The sequence below is a fragment of the Acomys russatus genome, chromosome 7, assembly GCF_903995435.1.
Source record: "Acomys russatus chromosome 7, mAcoRus1.1, whole genome shotgun sequence".
NCBI classification, from domain to species: domain Eukaryota; kingdom Metazoa; phylum Chordata; class Mammalia; order Rodentia; family Muridae; genus Acomys; species Acomys russatus.
The window spans coordinates 68,368,358-68,389,807 of record NC_067143.1 but is presented as its reverse complement, the minus strand read 5'-3'; the positions used below and the strand labels follow the sequence as shown (position 1 = coordinate 68,389,807).

Genomic DNA, 21,450 nt, shown 5'->3' with positions numbered 1-21,450 from the left:
GAGACCCCATGTCTAGCCACTTCCTCAGGAGCTTTCACCTACATTTTGTCCAATGAGCCAATGAATCTCTGTCCCACCCCTCCCCCTTGCCTGTTCCCACAGTCAGCTTATCCTGGCTCTCTCTGCCCCCAAGGGAGTCTTGGCAAATGGAAGAAATTTCTAATTCCATCTTATCTCAGTAAAAATGAAAAGCACTGGGGAATACGACGTGAGCCACTCTCAGCAGAGGGATAAGCATTACATCATGTTTCCAAGAGAACTGAAACTTCTTTCCCACAAACTTACCATTTTTATAAATCCATTGATCAAATGGGCCAGCATCCTTTTCTCATCCTCAAGAGTGAGAGCGCTAGAATCAATAATTGTGCATAATTAACACGAGGCACCAAATGTGGCTGTCGGACGAGAAAAGTACCAGAGGCAGGCAGTGTAACCAGTGAGGCTCCTGTGCCATTTCTGCATGCAGAGACTCCCAGCAGGCTGCCTGCCTATCTTTGAATAGAAGTGTTAGCCAAGGGAACATATGTCTCCTCCCTAAAGATGCTGTTCCTGCGGCGTGTTCATCAACAGCACATGAGAAGGCAACTTTCGCCTCTTTGGAATTCAGGCCTTTCTAGTGAACACCCACAACTGGCCGTCAGGCTCCGACCCTCGCCACAATGGACAGACACACTGTACATCAATCTCTGGATACACACACACACACACACACACACACACACACACACACACACACAGAGCTATTGTTTCTGTCAATTGTACCCACCTATTTTGGGGCAGGGTCTCACTGAACCTGGAGCGTCTCAATTCTGATAGGTAGGCTGGCTTGGCGGATCAGCCTGCCTCTGCCTCCCTACTGCTGAGGTACAGATCGGACTGTTATATGGGTGCCTGGGATCTGAACTCCTCTTGTTTGCACAACAGGTACATTACCAATCGAACCATCCCTGCAACTCCTTGTAGGAAAGTATCTTCTTTCATTTTTTTTCTAACGTATACGAGTGTGAATATGTATAAGTTCGTGTGCGCATGTGCATGGAGGAGCCTGCAGAGGTCAGAAGAGGCTGTCCCCTGGCACTGGAATTACAGGCAATTGTCAATTGTGAGCCAACATTCGGGTCCTGAGAATCAAACCCAGGTCCACTGCGAGAGCCTCAGCGCTCTGATTCTGTGCACTCCTTTCCAGCCCCAGTTTCCAGGACTCTAGACGAGATTGAGCTATTTGCAGCAGCTGCCTGCACATGTCACCCCCTAGTATACTCCAGTCACACTGCAGTTCAGGGTTAGGAGCAGCTTACTTCACAGAGTCGTGCATGGTCTTGCAGATGTGCAAAAGGGCATTCAGGATGACAGGGTCCTTGGTTGGCTCCTGCTGGTGCCTAGGAGACAGTAAGAGACAACTATAAAAGCTCTGTCCGTGGCCCTGCACGGTGGGCTGGGTTCTCAGCTGCACGTGTCTTGAGGACCCCACATGCTCTTCTGGCACTGCACACAGGCAGTGCATCCGTGGAGCACGCTCATCTGGATTTGCTCTCAGCTCCTCTGTAAATCACACAGTGATTTGACTGCTCATTTGACTGCTCCTGCTTGCAAAATCACAGTGAGCCATTGCCTGTGTCTGGCAAAGGCAAAGCCTGTCCTTTTACTGCAGTTAACACCTTCTACAGCTGCCCATGGCCTCTGCAAAAGTCAAGTGCCAAGCAAAACATGGCACAGCAGAACAAACTCTCAAAATTAATCTTCACGTATACTCCAAGTACACTAAAAACAAAGCAGTCAATATTAATCCTTAGGAAAAATTCATTTAAATTATGTTATTTATCATTATTGTGTGTATTTGTGTGGGTGGGTGCAGGCATGCCGCAGCAGGCATGTGAGGCCAGAGGACAGGTCTGGAGTCAGTTTTCCTTCCACTTTTGTGTGGGTTCTGGGTACTGAACTCAGGTTGCCAGGCTTGCACAATGAGTGCCCTACCCCATGAGCTACCTCACCAGCCCAGGAATTAATCTAGAAAGGTAAGAAAGAGGGCCAGGGCGGCTCAGTGGGCAAAGATTCTCGCCACTGCACCTGACAACCGATGTGGTGGGACGAGAAAATCAACTCTTGCTTCCACACTTGCACTGCGGCTATGCAAGCGCACACGCATGTGCACACACACACACACTCACACACACGCATGTGCATACACATAGGCATGCACACACATGTTGGGGGATGGTCTGATGTATTTTGATGCTAATTACTGCTTGCTGTCTTAATAAAAAGCCATCCCACCTGGGCAGGGCAGGAGATAGGTGGGGGCTAGGAGAGAGAGGAATTCTGCCAAGAAGAAAAGAAGAACACCCGCCAAGAGGAGAGAGGAGAGAGACCTGAAGTGAAGAGAGAAGGCCGCCATGGGTTAGCTGGAGGAGAAGCACATGGCTGGCGTGGATGGAGAATCCAGCCCAGATGAAGAACATGAGCAAGTATATGGGATTATGGATGGGAGGTAGCCTGAGATAGAAGTGATTAGAAGCAGATGGCATGGGACTGAGGCAGGGATCCCATGCGTGAGGCCCCACTATGCGAAGTAGTAGAGAGGACTGATATCTGCCCTGCCCCAGGTTAACTAAGGCTATTTTAAAATATAACAAATGTCTGTGTCTTGATTGATTGCTAGCCAGGCCTACAGGTAATACACACACACCTGCATTCTTGCACTCACATACACATGCACATATAGAGAAATAAATGTGATTAGAAACCTTTTTAAAATGAAAAAAAGATAAACTCTTAAAATATTTTGGAGTAATATCAAATTCAATTTTCCAAACTCAACTTTATTTATGTGCTTAGTATTTGGAGCAATTTTCATTTTACAATGTGACCTTAGCCTAAGAGAGCCAATGTGAGGTCACAGATGAACCGAATGAGCTAATGTCGTCTGCTATAATCAAAACTCAGCGTCTAACTGTAAGAACAGGTTTCCATTTTTGCCCAGACTGTCACTACCGTCTCACCTCTCCCACCTTTGTACACCACACACTCTCTCGTTTCATTTTCTTTATCTCACCCACATGACTACCTGAATTTATTAACTCTTTTCTTTTGGCATCCTCTCTTAGGAGGTAGAGGGGGCTTTATTCTTGAACATTTTGAGATAGAATCTGGTTACATTGACCAGGCTGATTTCAAATTCTAGGGCCTAAACAATCTTGCAGGGCTATAGACTTCCCAGTTCTTTTTTTTTTTTTTCCTTCCCCCTTCTGTTTTTCAAGACAGGGTTTCTCTGTGAAGCCTTGGCTCTCCTGGACTCACTTTGTAGCCCAGGCTGGTCTCAAACTCACAGCAATCTACTTGCCTCTGCCTCCCTGAGTGCTGGGATTAAAGGTGTGCACCACCAATCACAACTAAGATTTCCCAATTTTAACATTGTGTGTGTGTGTGTGTGTGTGTGTGTGTGTGTGTGTGTGTGTGTGTGTGTATGATACTTGCCTGTAACATTCTCCACTATTTGACAGGCATTTAATGCATCTCTGTTTGGATAATGATCTATCTAGAACACTACTTAGAATTTAAAAAAATTAAAAAACTAAATTAAATATCAAGTGCTGGAGAGACGGCTTAGCAGGTAAGAGTGCTTGCTGTGTAAGCATGAAGACCAGAGTTCAAATCCCTAGTACCCACGTAAAAAGTCAGACATGGCTGCGCATTGCCTCTACATGATTACATGGAACACTACTAGTAGGCAGTTTTAAGAAAGAAACATGGGCTTAGGTTTAGGTTGGAGAGATGGCTCAGAGGTTAAGAGTACTGACTGCTTTTCTAAAGGTCATGAGTTCAATTCCCAGCAACCACATGTTGGCTCATAACCATCTATAATGAGATCTGTATACATAATAAATAAATATTAAAAAAACAAAAGAAACATGGGCTTAAGAAAATGACAGGAATTACGTTAGAAAACAAGCATGAAGCAGTCCCTTATATAGCCAGCACTGAAGACAGAAGCTTTTTTGGCACCCGTCCCTTCTGCACATGCCTGTTTCCATCCTGTAAGCGCTGCTCTGCAAACAGTCCATGCATCTTTCAAAATGCATGCAGTGGCACACTGCTGCAACCCCAGTACTCCGGGTGGCTAAGACAGAACATTACTGCAAAGTTCAAGGCTACCCTGGGCCACACAGCAAGTGCCAGGGTAGTCATGGTTATTTAGGACCCTGACTGATGCAAAACAAGCAAGCAAGCAGCAACCCTAATGCAAAGACTCCTCCCAAAACCATGCTGACAGCGTGAAACTGGTGGCCAGCATTGTGTCACATACTTAGCCTTCTGTTTTCTTAACATTTATTTATTGGGGGAGGGGCGGTTGTTCCATGGCATACAGTGGAGCTGGTTCTCTCCTTCCATCATGTGAGTTCTGGGGACTGAACTCAGGTCATCAGACCTGGTGGCAAGCTCCTTCACCTGCTGGGCCATCTCTCCAGACCTTCTTTTGTTTCCTTAAGCATTAATTACTAACTTTCATCATGATGCCTGATATTTAAAAAATTATCACAGGGCTTAATTCCCAGCACCCACATGGTGCCTCACAGAACACCTATAATTCTAGTTCCAGGGGATTTGATGCCCTCTTCTGACCCCCATGGGCTCATGCATACATGTGGTACATATAACATACACTCAGGGACACACACACACATAAAAAATGTTAAGATTTATTCTATGTGTATGGGTGTTTTGCCTGCATGCATCTATGTGCACCATGTACATGCCTGATGCCTACAGAATTCACAAGAGAGCATCGGATCCCCTGGGCCTGGGGATAGGAGTGGTTTGAGCCATATGCGGGTGCTGGAAACCGAGCCCTGGTCCAGTGCAAAAGCAAGAAGTACTCTTAACTACCAACCTTTTTTTTTTTTATCCCCCAATAAGTGAAAAGCAATTCTTGTGGGGAAGGGGTTCATTTCAGCTTACAATTTACAGTCTGTCATGAACGGAACTCAAGGCAGGAACTGAAACAGAGACTTCAAAGTCTTCTGCCTTACTCCCCATGGAAACACACACACACACACACACACACACACACACACACACACACACACACACAACCATCCTCCTGCCTCAGCCTTCTGGCAATGGGATTATAGGAATTAGCCATCATGCCTGGCATTCCACCTGCTTGTGGTGTTTTAGGGATGAGGTATGCATGTGGCATCACTAGGCTTCAGAGTGCATGAACCACCAACACTTCACAAGATGCTAGCAATCATGGCTGCCAGTTGTGGGGTCTTGTACTCACTTGATAAAGGCTCCCATGATGCACTTGCAGACCTCCACCCGGACACTCTCTTTCTGGAACATGTCCAGGAATGGGAGAAACTTCTCCTGGGAAGAAAGGAAGCACTTGAGGTATAATTGACACAAATAACTAGAAAGGAAGACTTTGTGGGCCATTTTTTTTTTTTTGGTGGTGGGTGTCAAAAAAGCAGAAGGAACGTTCAGGAGTCCCCTGAGGGACCTGGCTTAGAGTCCTTTTTCTTTCTTTTTCGTGTGTGTGTGTGTGTGTGTGTGTGTGTGTGTTAATGATTACAGATTAAACACCCTTCATCCAAAATCTAAACTATAAAATATTTCCAATTCTGTAATTTTTGGTGCCAACATGATGCCCCAATTTTTATATCATGACATTCTTCTTGAGACTGTGGTTGCATTGTTTGGCAGTGTGGGCACAGAGCGTGTTGGGCAAGTGCTGCATGCGAGCTGTATCCTTAGTCCCTTGTACAGAATTGTTATACAGTATGAAACTCGAGCATGGGGTAACGGTGCATATGGAACACAAGTGAATTCTATGTTTAGATTTGAGTCCTAGCTCACGGTACTCGTTACACACATATGCACAGGCCCAAATCTAAGAACAAAACATCAAGTAGGAAGCACTTCTTGCCCTGAGCATTTGGACACGAGGTGCTCAGCCTGCAGTGTGTGAGGTGTGCACCCGAGGAGCTAGACAGAATCAGCATTTGTCTTTCAGTCTGTATTTCCTTATGGCGCTTAGGTCACTGGCGCATACTTGCTTGTTCAGCTGATGGGGCCTGTTTTACAAAAGGAACCGAGTGCTCCTGGCCTGGGTACCGTAAAAACATCACTGCAACGGAGGATACCCATCTCCAGAGGTCATTACGAGACGCTACTTACCACTGAGAAAAGAACTGAGAAATCGTGGAAGTGGGCGATGACTTTCTTAATTATTGACTGAAGCTGTGAAACAGAGCAAAAGAGCACAACTTGTTTAAGAAAACCTGTGTGTTTTTAAAAATGGCAGCCCTCCTTCATCACTCCCCCCTACAATAACAACGGAGTTAGCCTGGACTATGCAAGGAAGGAAACAGGCCAGGTTGGGCCCTTCTTCCGCCAGGAGTCCTGGGGACTGGCTTGGCCTCAGCCCTGCTGCAGAGCAGTGCCCACGATGGTAAGTAGGACTCCCCATGTGCTCAGGAAGAGCTTGTTCTGCAATGCTCTCTACTTACTTTCAAAATAAAAGGCAGCCCAGCATGGCTTGAGCACAGAATGTTGCCAGGGATAACTTGGAACTTCTAATCCCAACGCTGAGATTATGGGTGCGTGCCACTGTGCCTGTTTGATGCGGGTCTGGAGGACCTAATCCGGGGCTTTGTGCACACTAGGCAAGCACTCTACCAGCTGAGCGACATCCCCGGATCTCAGCCTCTGTTGCTAGTCCAGCTGATCACAACCAACCTAGGTCCACAGTCTCGAGTGACTACTCAAGGTACTACTGAGGCATGAAAACAACCAGATCCAGCATGGGAACAGGTGAGTGTCTGTGTGACAATAAAACTTTATTTACACAAACAGGTGATAGACTACAGTGGGTATGAGCCACGGACTGCCATCACCTATTATTGCCCATCAAGGTCCTGCATCTCTTTATTATTTCAGTGAGAGGAAGATGATGGAGTTTACCAGTGGGCTCAAGGGCTACTGATCCAAAGAATAGGCCAAACCTCAGAAATGCCCAGAGTATCGTGACTGCCGTCACCCTGAAGTATACAGAGTCTTGATCAAAAGGCTTGGTCTGAGAGAGCCAGAGAGATGCTTCTAAACAAAACGTAGTTCCTGGACTCTGTGTGCTCTCCAGAGCACCTGTGGACAAACACCTTGCTCATAGTAGGAACTGCTGCCATGTCATCTCTCAGGGCGTACAAGCACAGAAGTGGGAGCGTACGAGCTCACTTCTTAAGGAAGCAGCTGGCCAGGTCAGTTGAGGGAAAGACTAAAATAGGCTCAGGAGTCACAATAAGGTGGCAGGCAGGCACCTGTAGGCCCCGATCATCAGGGCACTGGAGGGAGGGTTCAAGGCCAGCCCAGCCAAGTATCAGAGACCTCATCTCCATACAATAACCAAACAAAAATTTTATGCCGAGCAATGTTCCAGGGCATTATAACATATTAGAATACTCTAACACAAAGCAACTAATCCCTTTGGGATAAAAACATTTTTAAATTTAAATTTATGGCTGGGCGTGGTGGCACACACTTTTAATCCTAGCATTCAGGAGGCAGAGGCAGGTGGATCGCTGTGAGTTCGAGGTCAGCCTGGTCTACAAAGCGAGTCCAGGACAGCCAAGGCTGCACAGAGAAACTCTGTCTTGGAAAAACAAAACCAAAAAAATTTTTTTTTATTTTTTAAAATTATTCACTTAGGCAGGCATTGCACTAGGGAGGCAGAGGCAGGTGGATCTCTGTGAATTCCAGGCCAGCCTGGTCTACAAAGAGAGTTCCAGGAGATCCAGGGCTATTACACAAAGAAACCCTGTCTTGGGGGGAAAAAAAGTTTATCCACTTTACATCCCAATCATAGCCCCTTCCCTCATCTCTTCCCAGTCCCACCCTCCCTCTCTCGTCCCCTCCCTGGAAAACAAAACAAAACAAAACATTTTTAAACACTTATGTGTAGCTACATGTATGTTATGGTTTTATAGATGGGGTTTCTCTTCAGTAACCTTTCATTATGACAATGCAGCCAACAGAAGACACTGCCCCACACCACTCATTCCTCAGGTGATGCTATGAAAACTAACATCTGTCTTCCCTCCCCAACCACTCATAATAATGGAATTTATAAACACAGCATGCATGTTTTAAAAATTGTTTTGTAATGATTCAAATTTACAGAAAATTTGAAAATATTACACTTAGAGCTCCTGCACATTCTTTACCCAAATTCAACAAATTTTACTAGTCTGACCAGTGTTTCTGCTTTGGTTTGAACAGGTGTCTCTCAAAGGTCCTGGTATTAAACTCTTGGTCTCCTGGACGGCACAGCTGGGAGAGCTTTGTCCATAGGTGCTGGGGATTCGAATTCAGGTCATTATCAAGGGCCTGACTCAGGCAGCTCCTTAGCTCTCCCCCAGCTTGTTTGGATGTTCAGACCAGAAGCCCAAGAAAGCTCAGCTGTGCTAGCTCATTCACACCCGTGAGTGTTTGATGGTGTCCTTATTTTCTGGCACACATTAAAATAAAAAATAAAAAAAAATGCTAGCCATGGAGAGGGCTCAGTAAGTAAACAAGCTTGACAGGCCTGACAACCCAGGTCTGATTCCCCAGGACCCACAGGGTGGGGCAGAGACTGACTTCCACAAAGTGTCCTTTGACCTGCACACGTGTGCTGTGGCTGCACACATGTACACTCCCCCACAGGCATGACCTGCACACGTGTGCTGTGGCTGCACACATGTACACTCCCCCACAGGCATGACCTGCACACGTGTGCTGTGGCTGCACACATGTACACTCCCCCACCGGCATGACCTGCACACGTGTGCTGTGGCTGCACACATGTACACTCCCCCACAGGCATGACCTGCACACGTGTGCTGTGGCTGCACACATGTACACTCCCCCACAGGCATGACCTGCACACGTGTGCTGTGGCTGCACACATGTACACTCCCCCACAGGCATGACCTGCACACGTGTGCTGTGGCTGCACACATGTACACTCCCCCACAGGCATGACCTGCACATGTGTGCTGTGGCTGCACACATGTACACTCCCCCACAGACAGACAGACAGACAGACATATGTATATGTCCCTGAGGATAGGGCTAACATTATGCCCATTCTTCAGGGGACAAAAATGAGGCCTGAGGCTAGTTTGTGACAGAGCCAAGATTAAACACAGGTGTCCTTTGGCCAGTACAGCATGAGTACTTCACCAACAGAACCAGATTCCCCTCAGTGGCAAGTGCAAACCTGTTACCTGGGGGTAGGAGTCCTCAAACGCTCGATCCGGAGTCATGTGCTTGATGACATCAGCCAGAACAGTGTTAACTTCCCGTTTCTATACAGGGAACACAAACCAAGTCTATTGTCAGGCTGGGACCACTGGTCAGTGTAATAATAGGCAGGCTGTGTTCCTGCGGGGAGCACTAATACATCCACGATGCACAGCTGGGTGGATAGCTTAGTGCACACCTGCTCAGCATGTGTAAGGCCCTGGGTTCACAAAGGACCAAAACCAGGCAAACAAACAAACAAAACACACCTTCCAGGAAAAGGTTTCAAACGTTCCGAAAGAATAAATATAAGGAAAGAAATCGTGCACGTGGCTTTGGTCTACTCTCACCCTAAGATGGCGACGTTACTCTACGTTAGTATTGAACACACAACTTTCTGCCTACGTGGCCCAGGTTCCAACCCCAGCACCTAGAAAGCAAGCAGTGAGGCACTGTGGGAAGGGCACAGACTCATCCCTTACAAGCCATCTCCCCTAACTGCTCACTTTAGCCATCTATGGCAGGGGTCAGCCATGCACAGCCCACATCCAGCCTACTGTTACACAGTCAGCAAGTGGACACTAGTTCCACATTCAACTCAGAAAGAGATAGTATTTCATGACAGCAAAATTTATGAGATTCAAATTTCAGTGTGCAATTATAGGAACCTGGCTGTGGCTCCTCATGCTAGAACAGAATACCGTAGGCCAGGCAGTTTAAAGATGGCAGGGGGTTCCTATTTGTGGTCCTAGAGGCTGGGGAGTCTCAGATCAGGGCAGCAGCAGACTCAGAGTCTGGAGACAGCCTGTCCTTCACAGACAGCTCCTTCTCACAGGGCCCTCTGATGACGGAAGGGGCCAACGGACTCTTTTGGGATTTTGTTGTTTTTTTTTTCTTTTAACTTCCTTTTTTCCAAAATTTTGTTTTACATATATATTTGTATTATTACACATATATACAATAAACTATCTACAGCAAGAAGAACCATGAAACAATCAGAAATTATATAAATGTTACATTCATAGTGTTTTGGCTATTTGTATTTGGCAGCCTTGAAGAAAACATCTTTCCTATCTTGGTGAGTCTAAAATTCTGAATGTAAATCAATATCTATCATATCTCATCATTATCAACTTAAAACATCTATCTAGACCGAACACTAATCCCATGCAGAGGAGCTCCACTCTCATGGCATGGTCCACCTTTTGAAAATTACACTGGCATCCTTGGGATGGTTAACAAGAAAGGGTGTGACTTATACAGGCAGATGCCTATGGCTCCACTTCTTAATAGTGACACAGCAGGAAACAGGTTCCAGCACTCACACAGGGCAGGGCGGGTGCAAATGTCCAAACCATAACCCTGCACTAACTTGCAAAAAACTTGGTGCTTAAACATGAGGACCTGACTCTGGATCCCTAGCACTCACATAAAAAGCCAGGAGTAGCTCTGTGCACCTATGGTGACTCCAGCCTAGCACCCACATAAAAAGCCAGGAGTAGCTCTGTGCACCTATGTGACTCCAGAACCCTGGAGAGAGAGCTAGGGACAGAGTAAGCAGAGGCAGGAGAACTGCCAGCCACCAGCCTACTCCACAAAATTTATTGTCTCAACCCTCCCACTTCCCAGTAGTAGTGGTGGTGGTGGTGGTGGTGGTGATGATGATGACAACGACGACGACGATGACGACGACGATGACGATGAAGATGACAATAATAATAATAATAATAATAATAATAATAATAATAATAATAATAATAAAAAAAGACAGATGGGTAGAGAAATGGCTCAGCAGTTAGGAGCACCTGTTATTCTATCAGGAGAACCAGAGTCTGAAAACAAATATCCACATCAGATAGCTCACAAAGGCCTACAGCTGAAGGGACCTGACTCTGAAACCTCTGGCTTCCCCAGGCAGATACATACATGCACGCATGTTCTGTCTCTCTGTGTCTGTCTCTCTCTATCACACAAACGCACACGCACACACACACGCACACACACACATGTGCACACACACGCACACACACACACACGCGCGCGCACACACGCGCACACACACACACACACGCACGCACGCACACGCGCGCACACACGCACACGCACGCGCGCGCGCACACACACACGCACGCACACACACGCACACGGGAAATAAACCTCTACAAAAGAGAGCTGGCTCTAGGGGATGAAGAGGTAGTAAGTGATAGGCACCTGGTGCTGGCCTCTGACCTCCACATGTGCTTGAGAGTACGCACATGCACACACCAAAATATTTTACAAATGTTTTAAAACAAGTTAACTTTGGTAAGAAGAACCCACCTCTACATGCTTCTAAAGTCCTTATTCTTTGTTGTGCCCAATATTCCCCAAACTATGGTTTTGCCTGCACTCAAAAGAAGACATATCTGTATTTTCTTGTGAGTGCAGGCTCTGAATGTTTGAAAATGCTAAACAACATTAAATAAAACAGATAAAATAATAATTAATATTAATAAATAATATCAAATAAGGAAAACACTGCCTACTAGACTCTCATGAAAATTTACAAAGTATTTTAGATTCTCAGTACCTGAGGGGCCACAGTTTAGCTCCACCCGAGGCAGCACTGGCCAGACTGATGCGCCAGTATGGGCCACAATGGCTGACAACACATGCTAACGCTCCTCACACCCTGACTCTTAAGACCTGGGCTTAGCGGCATGTGCCTACAACTCCAGCTACTCCTTGAGCCCAGGCCATTGAGACCCATCTGAACAACACATGAGGACCCATCTCAAATACCACGGCAACATTCCTAAGTGTCCAAACTCTGTTGCTATGGTAACTATTAAAGCCCAAAACCCTTTGGAAAACAACCCTAAAGTCATACGTACCGTGAAATGCCTGCAGGTATACTCTACCCAAACCTCAGCACAATTAATGTAGTCCTACGAAGAAAGAGTAAAAATAGCTTTAAGGTGAGTGGAACACTGCTTAACAGTCTCCACAATCTCATAGACAAACCCTCAAGGACAAGAAAGAACTACACATGACTAAAGCTCACTTCTTTTTTGTTTTTTTGTTTCTTTTCCCCAGACAGGGTTTCTCTGTGTAGCCTTGGCTGTCCTGGATTCGCTTTTTGACCAGACTGGCCTCGAACTCACAGCAATCCGCCTGTCTCTGCCTCCTGAGTGCTGGGATTAAAGGCGTGCACCACCACGCCCGGCACTTAAAGTTCACTTCTTTTAAAAACAAAAGATATGGAGCTAGAGAGGTGGCTCAGCAGTTAAGAACACTTGTTGCTCTTGCAGAGAGCTTAGGTTTGGTTCCCAGCACCCAGCACCCATTAGATGGCTTACCACCATGCATAACTTCAGTTCCAGGGGGCCCAATGTCCTCTAATGGCCTCCATGGTCAATGCACAGGTGGTGCACAGACATATATGCAGGCAAAACACCCATGCACATTTTAAAAATTAAGTGTATATTGAGCAACTTCTATAAAAACCGTGGATCTTAGGTCTAAATGGCCACTCACCTGAGGGTTCCTCAACTTGGTGATGACTTTCCAAGCTTCATTGAGAATCTGAAGGCCGTCACTCTCAGGAGGGTCAGCCAAGGCCAAGTTTAACCCCAGTGAACGAAAAAGGAGATGCTAACAAAGCAGGAAACGATTACATCACTGGAGATTTTAAGTCAAAACAATGAGGCTTAAACAGAGAAAGAAGAGGCTGCAGGGTTTCATCTGTCTCCAGGGAAATCTTCCTAAGACTCCGCTCTCAAGTTTTACAGATCTACCCAAACAACTCTGAGAAACTCAGAGCTGGTTATGGCGACTGAAGCATCTCAGGATTGAGCATGCGCTCAGCACTTGGCGTGTGTGAGAGCCTGAGCTCGGCTTCCAGCATGACCCAAAGTGAGCTAGCTTACAGTAGTGGTCTGATTGGAAGGTCATATACACTTCTGGACGGTGTTGTCACTAATGTGGAGGGGAGGGGGAAATGTGTGCATTTGTATATATGGTTATGTGTGTGTGAGGAGGCCAGAGAACAAACTTGAGTGTTGTTCCTCAGGAGCTGCCCACTTTGGTTTTTAAGACAAAGTCTCTTACTGGGACCTGGGAATCAATTAGGTTGACTAGCTGGCCAGGGATCCTCAGGGATCTGTCTGTTTCCACCTCCCCAGCCCCAGGATTACAAGCACATGAAACCATTCAGGGCTTTTTACATGGGCATCAAATTCAGGTTCTCATGCTTGTCCAACAAGTACTTTACTGACTGGACGACCTCAGGAAAGACCAAAGTCTTCCCTAAACATGGCAAGTCCACTCGCAGATCTGCATTCAAGGCTTGATGCACAGCAGTCACACAGTATTAACGATGCCGATCTCAGCCACCTTCCATCACATCCTTTGGAAACAGAGCCTTCACCTGTCTCCTCTAGGCATGTACTGGCCCCACTCCTGACTCCAGCCTCTGCCTCTTCTCCCATCACACAGTAAGTCAGAGCTTACCTTGGGGAAGCCAGACTCGTTGCACTCCTTAATCATGCCAATGAAGTCCATGGACCTGGTGGCAATGAACCCAGCCCTGAAAGCTGACATCACGGAGTTCAAAAGCAAAGCACTGCAAGACACAGATGCCACGTCACTCACAGCTTCCTTGGGTACAAGTCTTTTATTATGTCTGTATTTGATTTTTGTTTGTACGTTGAGAGCAAGTCTTTCTGTGTAGCCTAAGCTGGCAGTAAACATACAATCCTCCACACCTCAAATTCTGGGATTACAGGCAAGTGTCACTGTGCCTGGCTTGCAAGCCACGTTTAATGCTAGGATGTACGCTGCCAAGAAGGATGACTGGCAGCTTTTAATGAGACAATTAGAAAGAAAAAACAATCAACGCGGCAGACATAGTGAAGGGTGTCCCCTGAGGCGGAACTTGTGCATATTTGGAACTTGACAATGCTTGAATAACTAGGTGGGTGGACAAGAGAATCAGCTACTGTCCAGCCCACTTAAGTAGCAGTGAGCCTTCAACAGGCTGGCGCACTGACAAACCTGAGTACTCAATAACAGCATGGGTCCTTGCTACAAATATGTGTCTTTTATACAAGGAATTTCCAATGAAAGAGACCTTAAACTTTAGGTACTTGAGACAGAACAAACCCTCTCAAGGATGTATACGTATCTGTCACCAAGAGAGTAGCAAAAGGGAATCTCACATACCCAGGAGGCAGGAAAGGCAAGTGCATCCTGGCCCTACCACTTACCACAGCCCCATAAAGAAAAGCCTATTATTATCACCTCCGTTTTGCAGATGGGGAAGACTGAGGCACAGGGCAGTCAGGTAAGTGGCCTAAGATCACAAAGCTAAGTTAGCATGGAGCTGAGGTCTAAGACCAGGCAATTCCAACCCACTGTTCTGAATCTCCACACAGTCTAACCAGGCTCTCTGCTGGCCCTAAACCATATTAGGGGTGGAGGCTAAAAAAAAAAGAAGGAAAATAAAATAGAAGCAGGTGATGGCTGAGGGCATAATTCCATTTGCAAAGTGCTTCCTGCACCAACGAGGACCTAGGTTCGAATCTTCAGCACCAAGCCAGGCAATGGTAGCACACCCTTTGAATCCCAGCACTTGGGAGGCAGAGGCACTTGGGAGTTTTAGGCTAACCTGATCTACAGAGTGATTCCAGGACAGCCACGGCTACACACAGAAAAATCCTGTCTCAAAAAACTAAAACTAAAACTAAAACAAAACAAAACAAAATCTCCAGCACCCATATAAAGACCTGGGTGTGGTGGTGCTCATCTGTAACCCCTTGCAGGGAAGGAAGAGACAGGAGGTACCTAGGGCTTGCTGCCCCAGTCTAACTGAATCAACTCCAGTTCATGAGGCCCCCCCATACCCCCATCTCAAAAATTAAGGTGGAAGAGCTATAGAGAAAGATACCTAACACTCTGTACATGCACTCAGACACACAGATATACACACACACACATGCACACACACATGCACACACACATACACACAGACATACACGCACACGCACACACATGCATACAGACACACACACACATGAGCCACTGACTCCAATTTCAAGCACATGCCTTATGAGTCTTCAAAGTACTTACTTGTTGCCTAGTTTCTTACATCTTTCCATCATCTCCGTCAGCAAAGCCTAGAAGTGTAAGAGGAACAGCATCAGCTTGGAGGCTACAAAGCAACATCTCTAAGAGATTTTCAAAGTGTCAAACTCTAAACAATAGCCAATAATACAAATTCCCATACTCCTCTGTGCATGGCAAGAATGGGAAGAATAAGAAAGTAAAACAAGTCATTTTAAAGGCATCCAAAGAGATGGATGAAGAGCTGGGGCGGGCATCAGGCCTGGCCAGGGTCAGCCCAGCCTCACCAGCGACCGATGGCAAGACTTTGGTGAGAAACCGACTCTGCTGAGATGTGCCTCCCCACACTCACAAAGGACATGGGCCAGCATCCCACCCCACAGGGTCACTAAAGAAGGACGCATCTCTGGCTCCTAGACATGATCAATAAGTTTCTATGACACTCTGACGCGTTTGTCAAAGGGCCCATGGCTTGCTCAGCAAACGCCAGGCCACAGCTCAGTGCCCACCAGTCACAGAAGAAGAGCTTGCTCTCGTGTTCTTATCTCTCCCACTCAGGGGCTTTACTGCCCCCCCTCATTTCACAGATGAGAAACTGAGCCATGGCTCAGCAACAGACTTTAGCCAAGGTCACACAGCCAGCAACCAGGGCCAGCATGACCCCAAGTGGGCCTGCACCAGAGACAGTGTTCCTTGTCATGTGTCCTTCCCCGGGAAGGAGAACCGTTTACTCCTGTGCACTACTAATGGCTTTGGCGCTATCTTAAGACAATGACGTATCTTCAAAAAAAAAAAAGAGCTCACGGGTTTTTTGTTTTGTTTTGGAAAATCAATGCATGAGGCACCCTTCAGGACAGTGGTTTGGGAACAGTTTTGTATAGTTACAGACAAGGTCAAGCCTACGACAGAAGGGCTAATGCCAGCCGTCTAGACGCTGAGCACTTGACACGGACACTCACTGAGCCTCAGGTATTAGAATAACTCGCCTCCCTTCTGACACTGTTATGGGACTGAAGGCCGGGAACACATCAGACCCCCTGCACACATAGGCTACACAAGACAAGGCAGTTGCTTCCTCAGAAGGAGTAGAAATGAGGTCTGTATCTAAATCTGACCCTGAAGCCAAAGTAATTGTCAGTGCATTTTTGGGCTCCCCTTTTCAAATTCTGGGCCCTTTCCCACATCAAATTGGATCCTGTAATGGACTAAATCATGTGCTCCCACCCCTAAAATGTACCTGTAGAAACCCTACAGTCCAGTGAGACACTATGCAGACAGTGGGCCTTTGAGGAAGTACTAAGGTTAACTGAGGTCCTCAGGGTGGGGCCCCATCCTTATGAAGGAAGGCAGAGAGAGCAGGGAGGGCAGGATACAACGAGGATGCAGCCATCTGCATATGGAGGAGGGAGACCTCACCAGAGACCAGCTCCACTGGCACCCTGACCTTGGCGTCCAAGCCTCCAAAACTGAGGCAGTAGAGGTCTGTTGCTCAGGTCTCCCAGTCTGTGCTCCCTTGCTGGGGCCTGAGTTATCTAACAAATATCTAAGCACAACACTGCTGCCTCTCTTTGCCTTTCCTTGGACACGAGATCCACTTCTAGCTGCTGAGACAAGTTGGGAAGTCTTCTGAGGATTTTGAGGAAGAAAAAAAAAAAAAATCAAACTATGATGTAAGGGTTGGAGTGGCTGCAGACACCTCGCTCCTAGCAGGGGGCTGCAGAACAGAAGGACAGATGGAGGTTGCCTGGCCCAGAATGCCTTGCTACTTAAGGACATACTGAACTGTATTTGTCAGCCAGGCTTGTCAACTGTCGTTTTTCACGGCCAGAAGCATCCCCACTGCTGCTAAGATGCTGCCACATGGCTTCTGGACCCACTCAAGATACAGAGCTACTTGAAAAGCCGCTCTTGATGGCAAACACCAAATCATCTCAAAAAGCTGGAAAAAGGAAATTCTATACAACTGTGATACTGCACAGCACAAAAACACTGCTATGCTACTGAAGGAGCAATCTCAACATAATGACCAGTGTCTGGGGCACAGGGGAGAGGCAGGAAGGATGACAGGCAGGAGCTCATGTTTTTCTGAGTGCCATTCTCCCATATGCACACATGCACACAAGTGTACACACACACACACACTGGCCATTTTTCGGTTTTCGGACAGAGTCTTGCTATATAGCACAGCTGAACTGAACTGAAACTTGCTTTGTACCCCAGGGTGCCCTACAATCCTTACCCTTCCTGATTCAGCCTCTCAAGTGTTGGGCCACCACGCCTAACTCACTTAACGTTTCTGCAAAGATGAACCTGGGAAAATGCCTATCTACAGGAAAAAGAATCAGTTTTTCTAAAATATCTTTTTCAGGCTGGAGAGATGCTCAGCCAGTGAAGGGCCTGCTTCACAAGCATGACAAAGACCTGAGATAGGATCCTTGAAACCCAAGACAAAGCCAGGCAAGATGGTTTGCACCTCAGAACTGGAGGCTGAGGGAACCCTGAAGCTCACTGGCCGGCCAGCCCAGCCTAACCAACGAACTTCAAGTTCAGTGAAAGACTCTGTCTCCAGAAATATGGATAGATTGCTGGCAGCACGGCTCATCAAGTAAAGGCTCAAACCACACCAGGCTTGTGTGGCAAGTATCTTTACCCACTGAGCCCATCTCACTGGTTTCGTACCTTTCCATTTTTAAAATAAGGTCTTGTTATGTAGCCTAGGATGGCCTCAACCTCATATTCACTATGTAGCCCTGGCTGTCCTCAAACTTGAGGTGGCCCTCCTGCCTCAACCTCCCAACAACTGGGATAACAGGTGTGGGTCATCCTGCCTGCCCTCGGTTTCAAAATATTTAAGGAGTAATTTCCAGTAAGCATACTGGGATAAACAGACCCTGTGTCAGTCTATCAGGCCCTTAAGTCCCACCTCAAGGGCAGTGGTTAACAGGAGACACCCAGAAGGAAGAAGTAGAAAAACACGTGTTGTTTTCAGAGTTAGTGCCACTTAGATGGACTCCTTTTAGTGGTGTGATATCTAAGGCCATGCTGCCTCAACTCTAAAATGAAGGTGGGTAACAACATACAGAAGAATTTGGGTCATTCAAGCACAGAGACCCCCACAGATGTGGCACAGGGTGTGCCTCAACAAAGAAGTGGCTGTGTCACAGGCTCAAAGACTTCACTTGGCCTGTGACTCAGCTCCCTACTTCACAAGGTCACATAGCCTTCCACACACCTCCAGCCATGACTGATGGCCACAGAGTTCCCTGGGAGTTCACTGGGTAGCAGAGGTGGGGGCGGAGAAGCTTGTACTACAAGGCTAAGAAAGGGAAAGGCTTCAGAAATAAAGCATGAAAGTGACTCAAATAAGAAAAGAGATCACACACACACACACACACACGAGAAAGAGAGACAGAGGATGTGTGTGTGTGTGTGTGTGTGTGTGTGTGTGTGTGTGTGTGTGTGTGTGTGTGTGTGTGTGTGTGTGTACATATACACTAGATAGGATGGGAACAGACCCGAGCTAGAACATTGACAATCTATAGATGGCAGGATTTTGGGTTACTACTTTCCTTTCAACTTTTCTAAATTTTCTCTAACAATTCTGCACGTTGACTAGAACACGTATCCATCCTTCCTCCTGTCTTTGCATAGTGACCAACAGTTCTCCCTTCCCTGACCTGACCTGGTGCACTCTGCCATCTGCCATTCCTCAGAACACTGTTCTCCACAAACCATTTTCCTTTCCAAACTCCTTCAGGGCTCCCTGCCCTCAGCCACCTTTGCAGCTGGACCCGGTCTAACCCTGCCACTTCAGGTCACATCTCTCTTCAAACAATGCTGGGCCCTTACCATGCATGTAGCCTACCTATTAGCTTGGGTCCCCACCCTGCTAGCGCCCTGGTCTTCAATTGAGCTCAGGTTTCCATTTACTTCCACAAGGCCTGCCAGGACCACCCACAACAACAGATGCCACTTACATCATAGTCCCCAAACCACAGCCCTTAGAAGAAGGTTCACTAGGTCTGCTTTACAGACGCCAAGACTGAGATGCATGGAAGGCACAGCAGACCTACTGTGCACCTTGCAGGGCCAGCCTTTGTGTGAGGCTCTGCTGGATAAGGCTGAAGTTTGACTTCTGCAGATAGCCATTTTGTGCTCCGTCTGTGTTGGTGCACTCCCTTTTCTCAGCAGGGTTCTCACTCCACCTGATCTGGTAATCCCAGATTTTGTAAAGAGTGTCACATAGCCCTAAAGGAAAATTACAAGACTGACCCTTTCCTGATAAGGAACTTGTTCAAACACAGGGAACTCCTGGAAAGTACAACCCTATGCTGAGGAGATCCTAGCCTCCTGCAAACGACCTGTAATCATACCTAGAAGTCATACTCTCACACATAGAATAATTGTTTTCTCCTTCTTGTGATAGGGCGTCTTGAGTTAGAGTCTGTACATGAGGTACTGTACCACTGTATGTAAATGAAGTATCCTGGCACCCTTAGCGCTAGCGAATCAGACACACTCACCCTCAAAACTACTCCCCACTGGCCAAGGTTTATAAATAAGGGCTGGCTCCTGGGGTGCTCACTCGCTCTTGCTCACCATTCCTCCACCATGACCGTCAAGAGACTCCATTTATTCAAGGCGGGGGGGGGGGTGGGGGGGGAATGCCACTGGTCACCCAGTGGTCAGGCAGCAATGGTGGAACTGCCTTTACAGCTGCTGGGACCTGATCCACCATGCCTGTCTCACTAGATCTGCCTGCCAGTGGGTTTCAGACATCTGCCTCCTGCTGCGCTTGGCACAGCAGCTCAAACAAGGAGCTGTAACACTTGGTATCATCATGAGTTGAGGCGCTCCCAAGTCTCCACTGCCTTTTGAGACCTGCGGTCTCGTTCTGAAAGGAGCTAAACTGTAACACCCCTGTGGAAAACTCATTTTCCACCTCCCCCAGGAGGCTGGGAACCTGGCTTAGTGCCTAAAGTGCTCTAACTGCCACTGAGCAGGAATCGGGACCTTGGGACCTTTGACCTTGAGGTCCATCATTCTTGCCGGGAGGCAAGCAGCACCTGGACCTGCCCAAAGGACATGGGACCCAGGCCCCCCACCCACCTCCGGACACTGAATGACACCCTTGAGCTACAGTTTTCTCTCCTCCTTCACCATCTGTAAGCTGCACTGTGCAACTGAGCCAGGAATCCTGCCACTCTTTAAGAATCACCACTGAAGCTGGATTCAGCCCTTCTCCCTTTAACTCCCTCCTTCAGGCAAACAGCGGCACATAGTTTCTGGGGGAGGATTTATTCCCATCACCCACAGCAAGCTGTGTATGATGGCTACCCTTTCCTGAGCGTGGTGTGCCTGAAATGAAGTGGCAGTCTTTTACTTACTACAATCTCATTTTAGCTGCAGAAAGAAAGGAGAGGGAGAGAGAGAGAGAGAGAGAGAGAGAGAGAGAGAGAGAGAGAGAGAGAGAGAGAGAGAGAGAGAGATCTTGCCTTCAAACCCTAACAGGAAAAGTCTTTCTAGATAATCCCCCTTTCTTAGTTTTTTAATTTCTATCACCACCACCATCTTCATCATCGAGGCAGGTTCCTCCAATTTAGCCCAGGTTAGCCTCAAACTTATGATCCTCTTGCCTCATTTCTCACATGCTGGGATTACAGGCCTGCCGCAGCACATCTGGATGGGAATTTTTATTCCTATTTGCAACTTTAAAACTTAATTTACTCAGCCGGGCATAGTGGCACAGGCCTTTAATCCCAGCACTAGGGAGGCAGAGGCAGGTGGATCACTGTGAGTTTGAGTCCAGCCTGGTCTACAATGCAAATCCAAAACCGCTAAGAATACACAGAGAAACCCTGTCTGGAAAAAAAACAAAAAACAAAAAACTTAGATACTCACAGTTAACATCTCTCCCCTCCCTCACAACTGCCTAAGCTGTGTATACCAACTGCTGTGGTCAGACTTTACAACATCCTATTTGGAGGCTCGACTCAAAACAGGCAGCTCTGGCCTCGCCTTGTCTCACTCCCAGCTATCCAAGAGCTCTTAGCAGCAACCTGTCACAAG

General features: G+C 47.1%; 1 protein-coding gene across 1 annotated transcript in view; it reads right to left on the bottom strand.

Annotated features, from left to right (window-relative positions):
• The window catches only part of Vps35l (VPS35 endosomal protein sorting factor like), a 105,740-nt gene that overhangs the window by 43,917 nt on the left and 40,373 nt on the right, over positions 1-21,450 (bottom strand). Inside the window, exons 15-23 of the mRNA XM_051149295.1 lie at positions 15,388-15,434; positions 13,771-13,882; positions 12,796-12,912; positions 12,153-12,206; positions 9,264-9,344; positions 6,178-6,240; positions 5,282-5,367; positions 1,299-1,379; positions 286-349 (exon numbers count right to left, since the gene is read on the bottom strand). Coding sequence (XP_051005252.1) covers positions 286-349; positions 1,299-1,379; positions 5,282-5,367; positions 6,178-6,240; positions 9,264-9,344; positions 12,153-12,206; positions 12,796-12,912; positions 13,771-13,882; positions 15,388-15,434 — 705 coding nt within the window. The remainder of the gene's footprint in view (positions 1-285; positions 350-1,298; positions 1,380-5,281; positions 5,368-6,177; positions 6,241-9,263; positions 9,345-12,152; positions 12,207-12,795; positions 12,913-13,770; positions 13,883-15,387; positions 15,435-21,450) is intronic.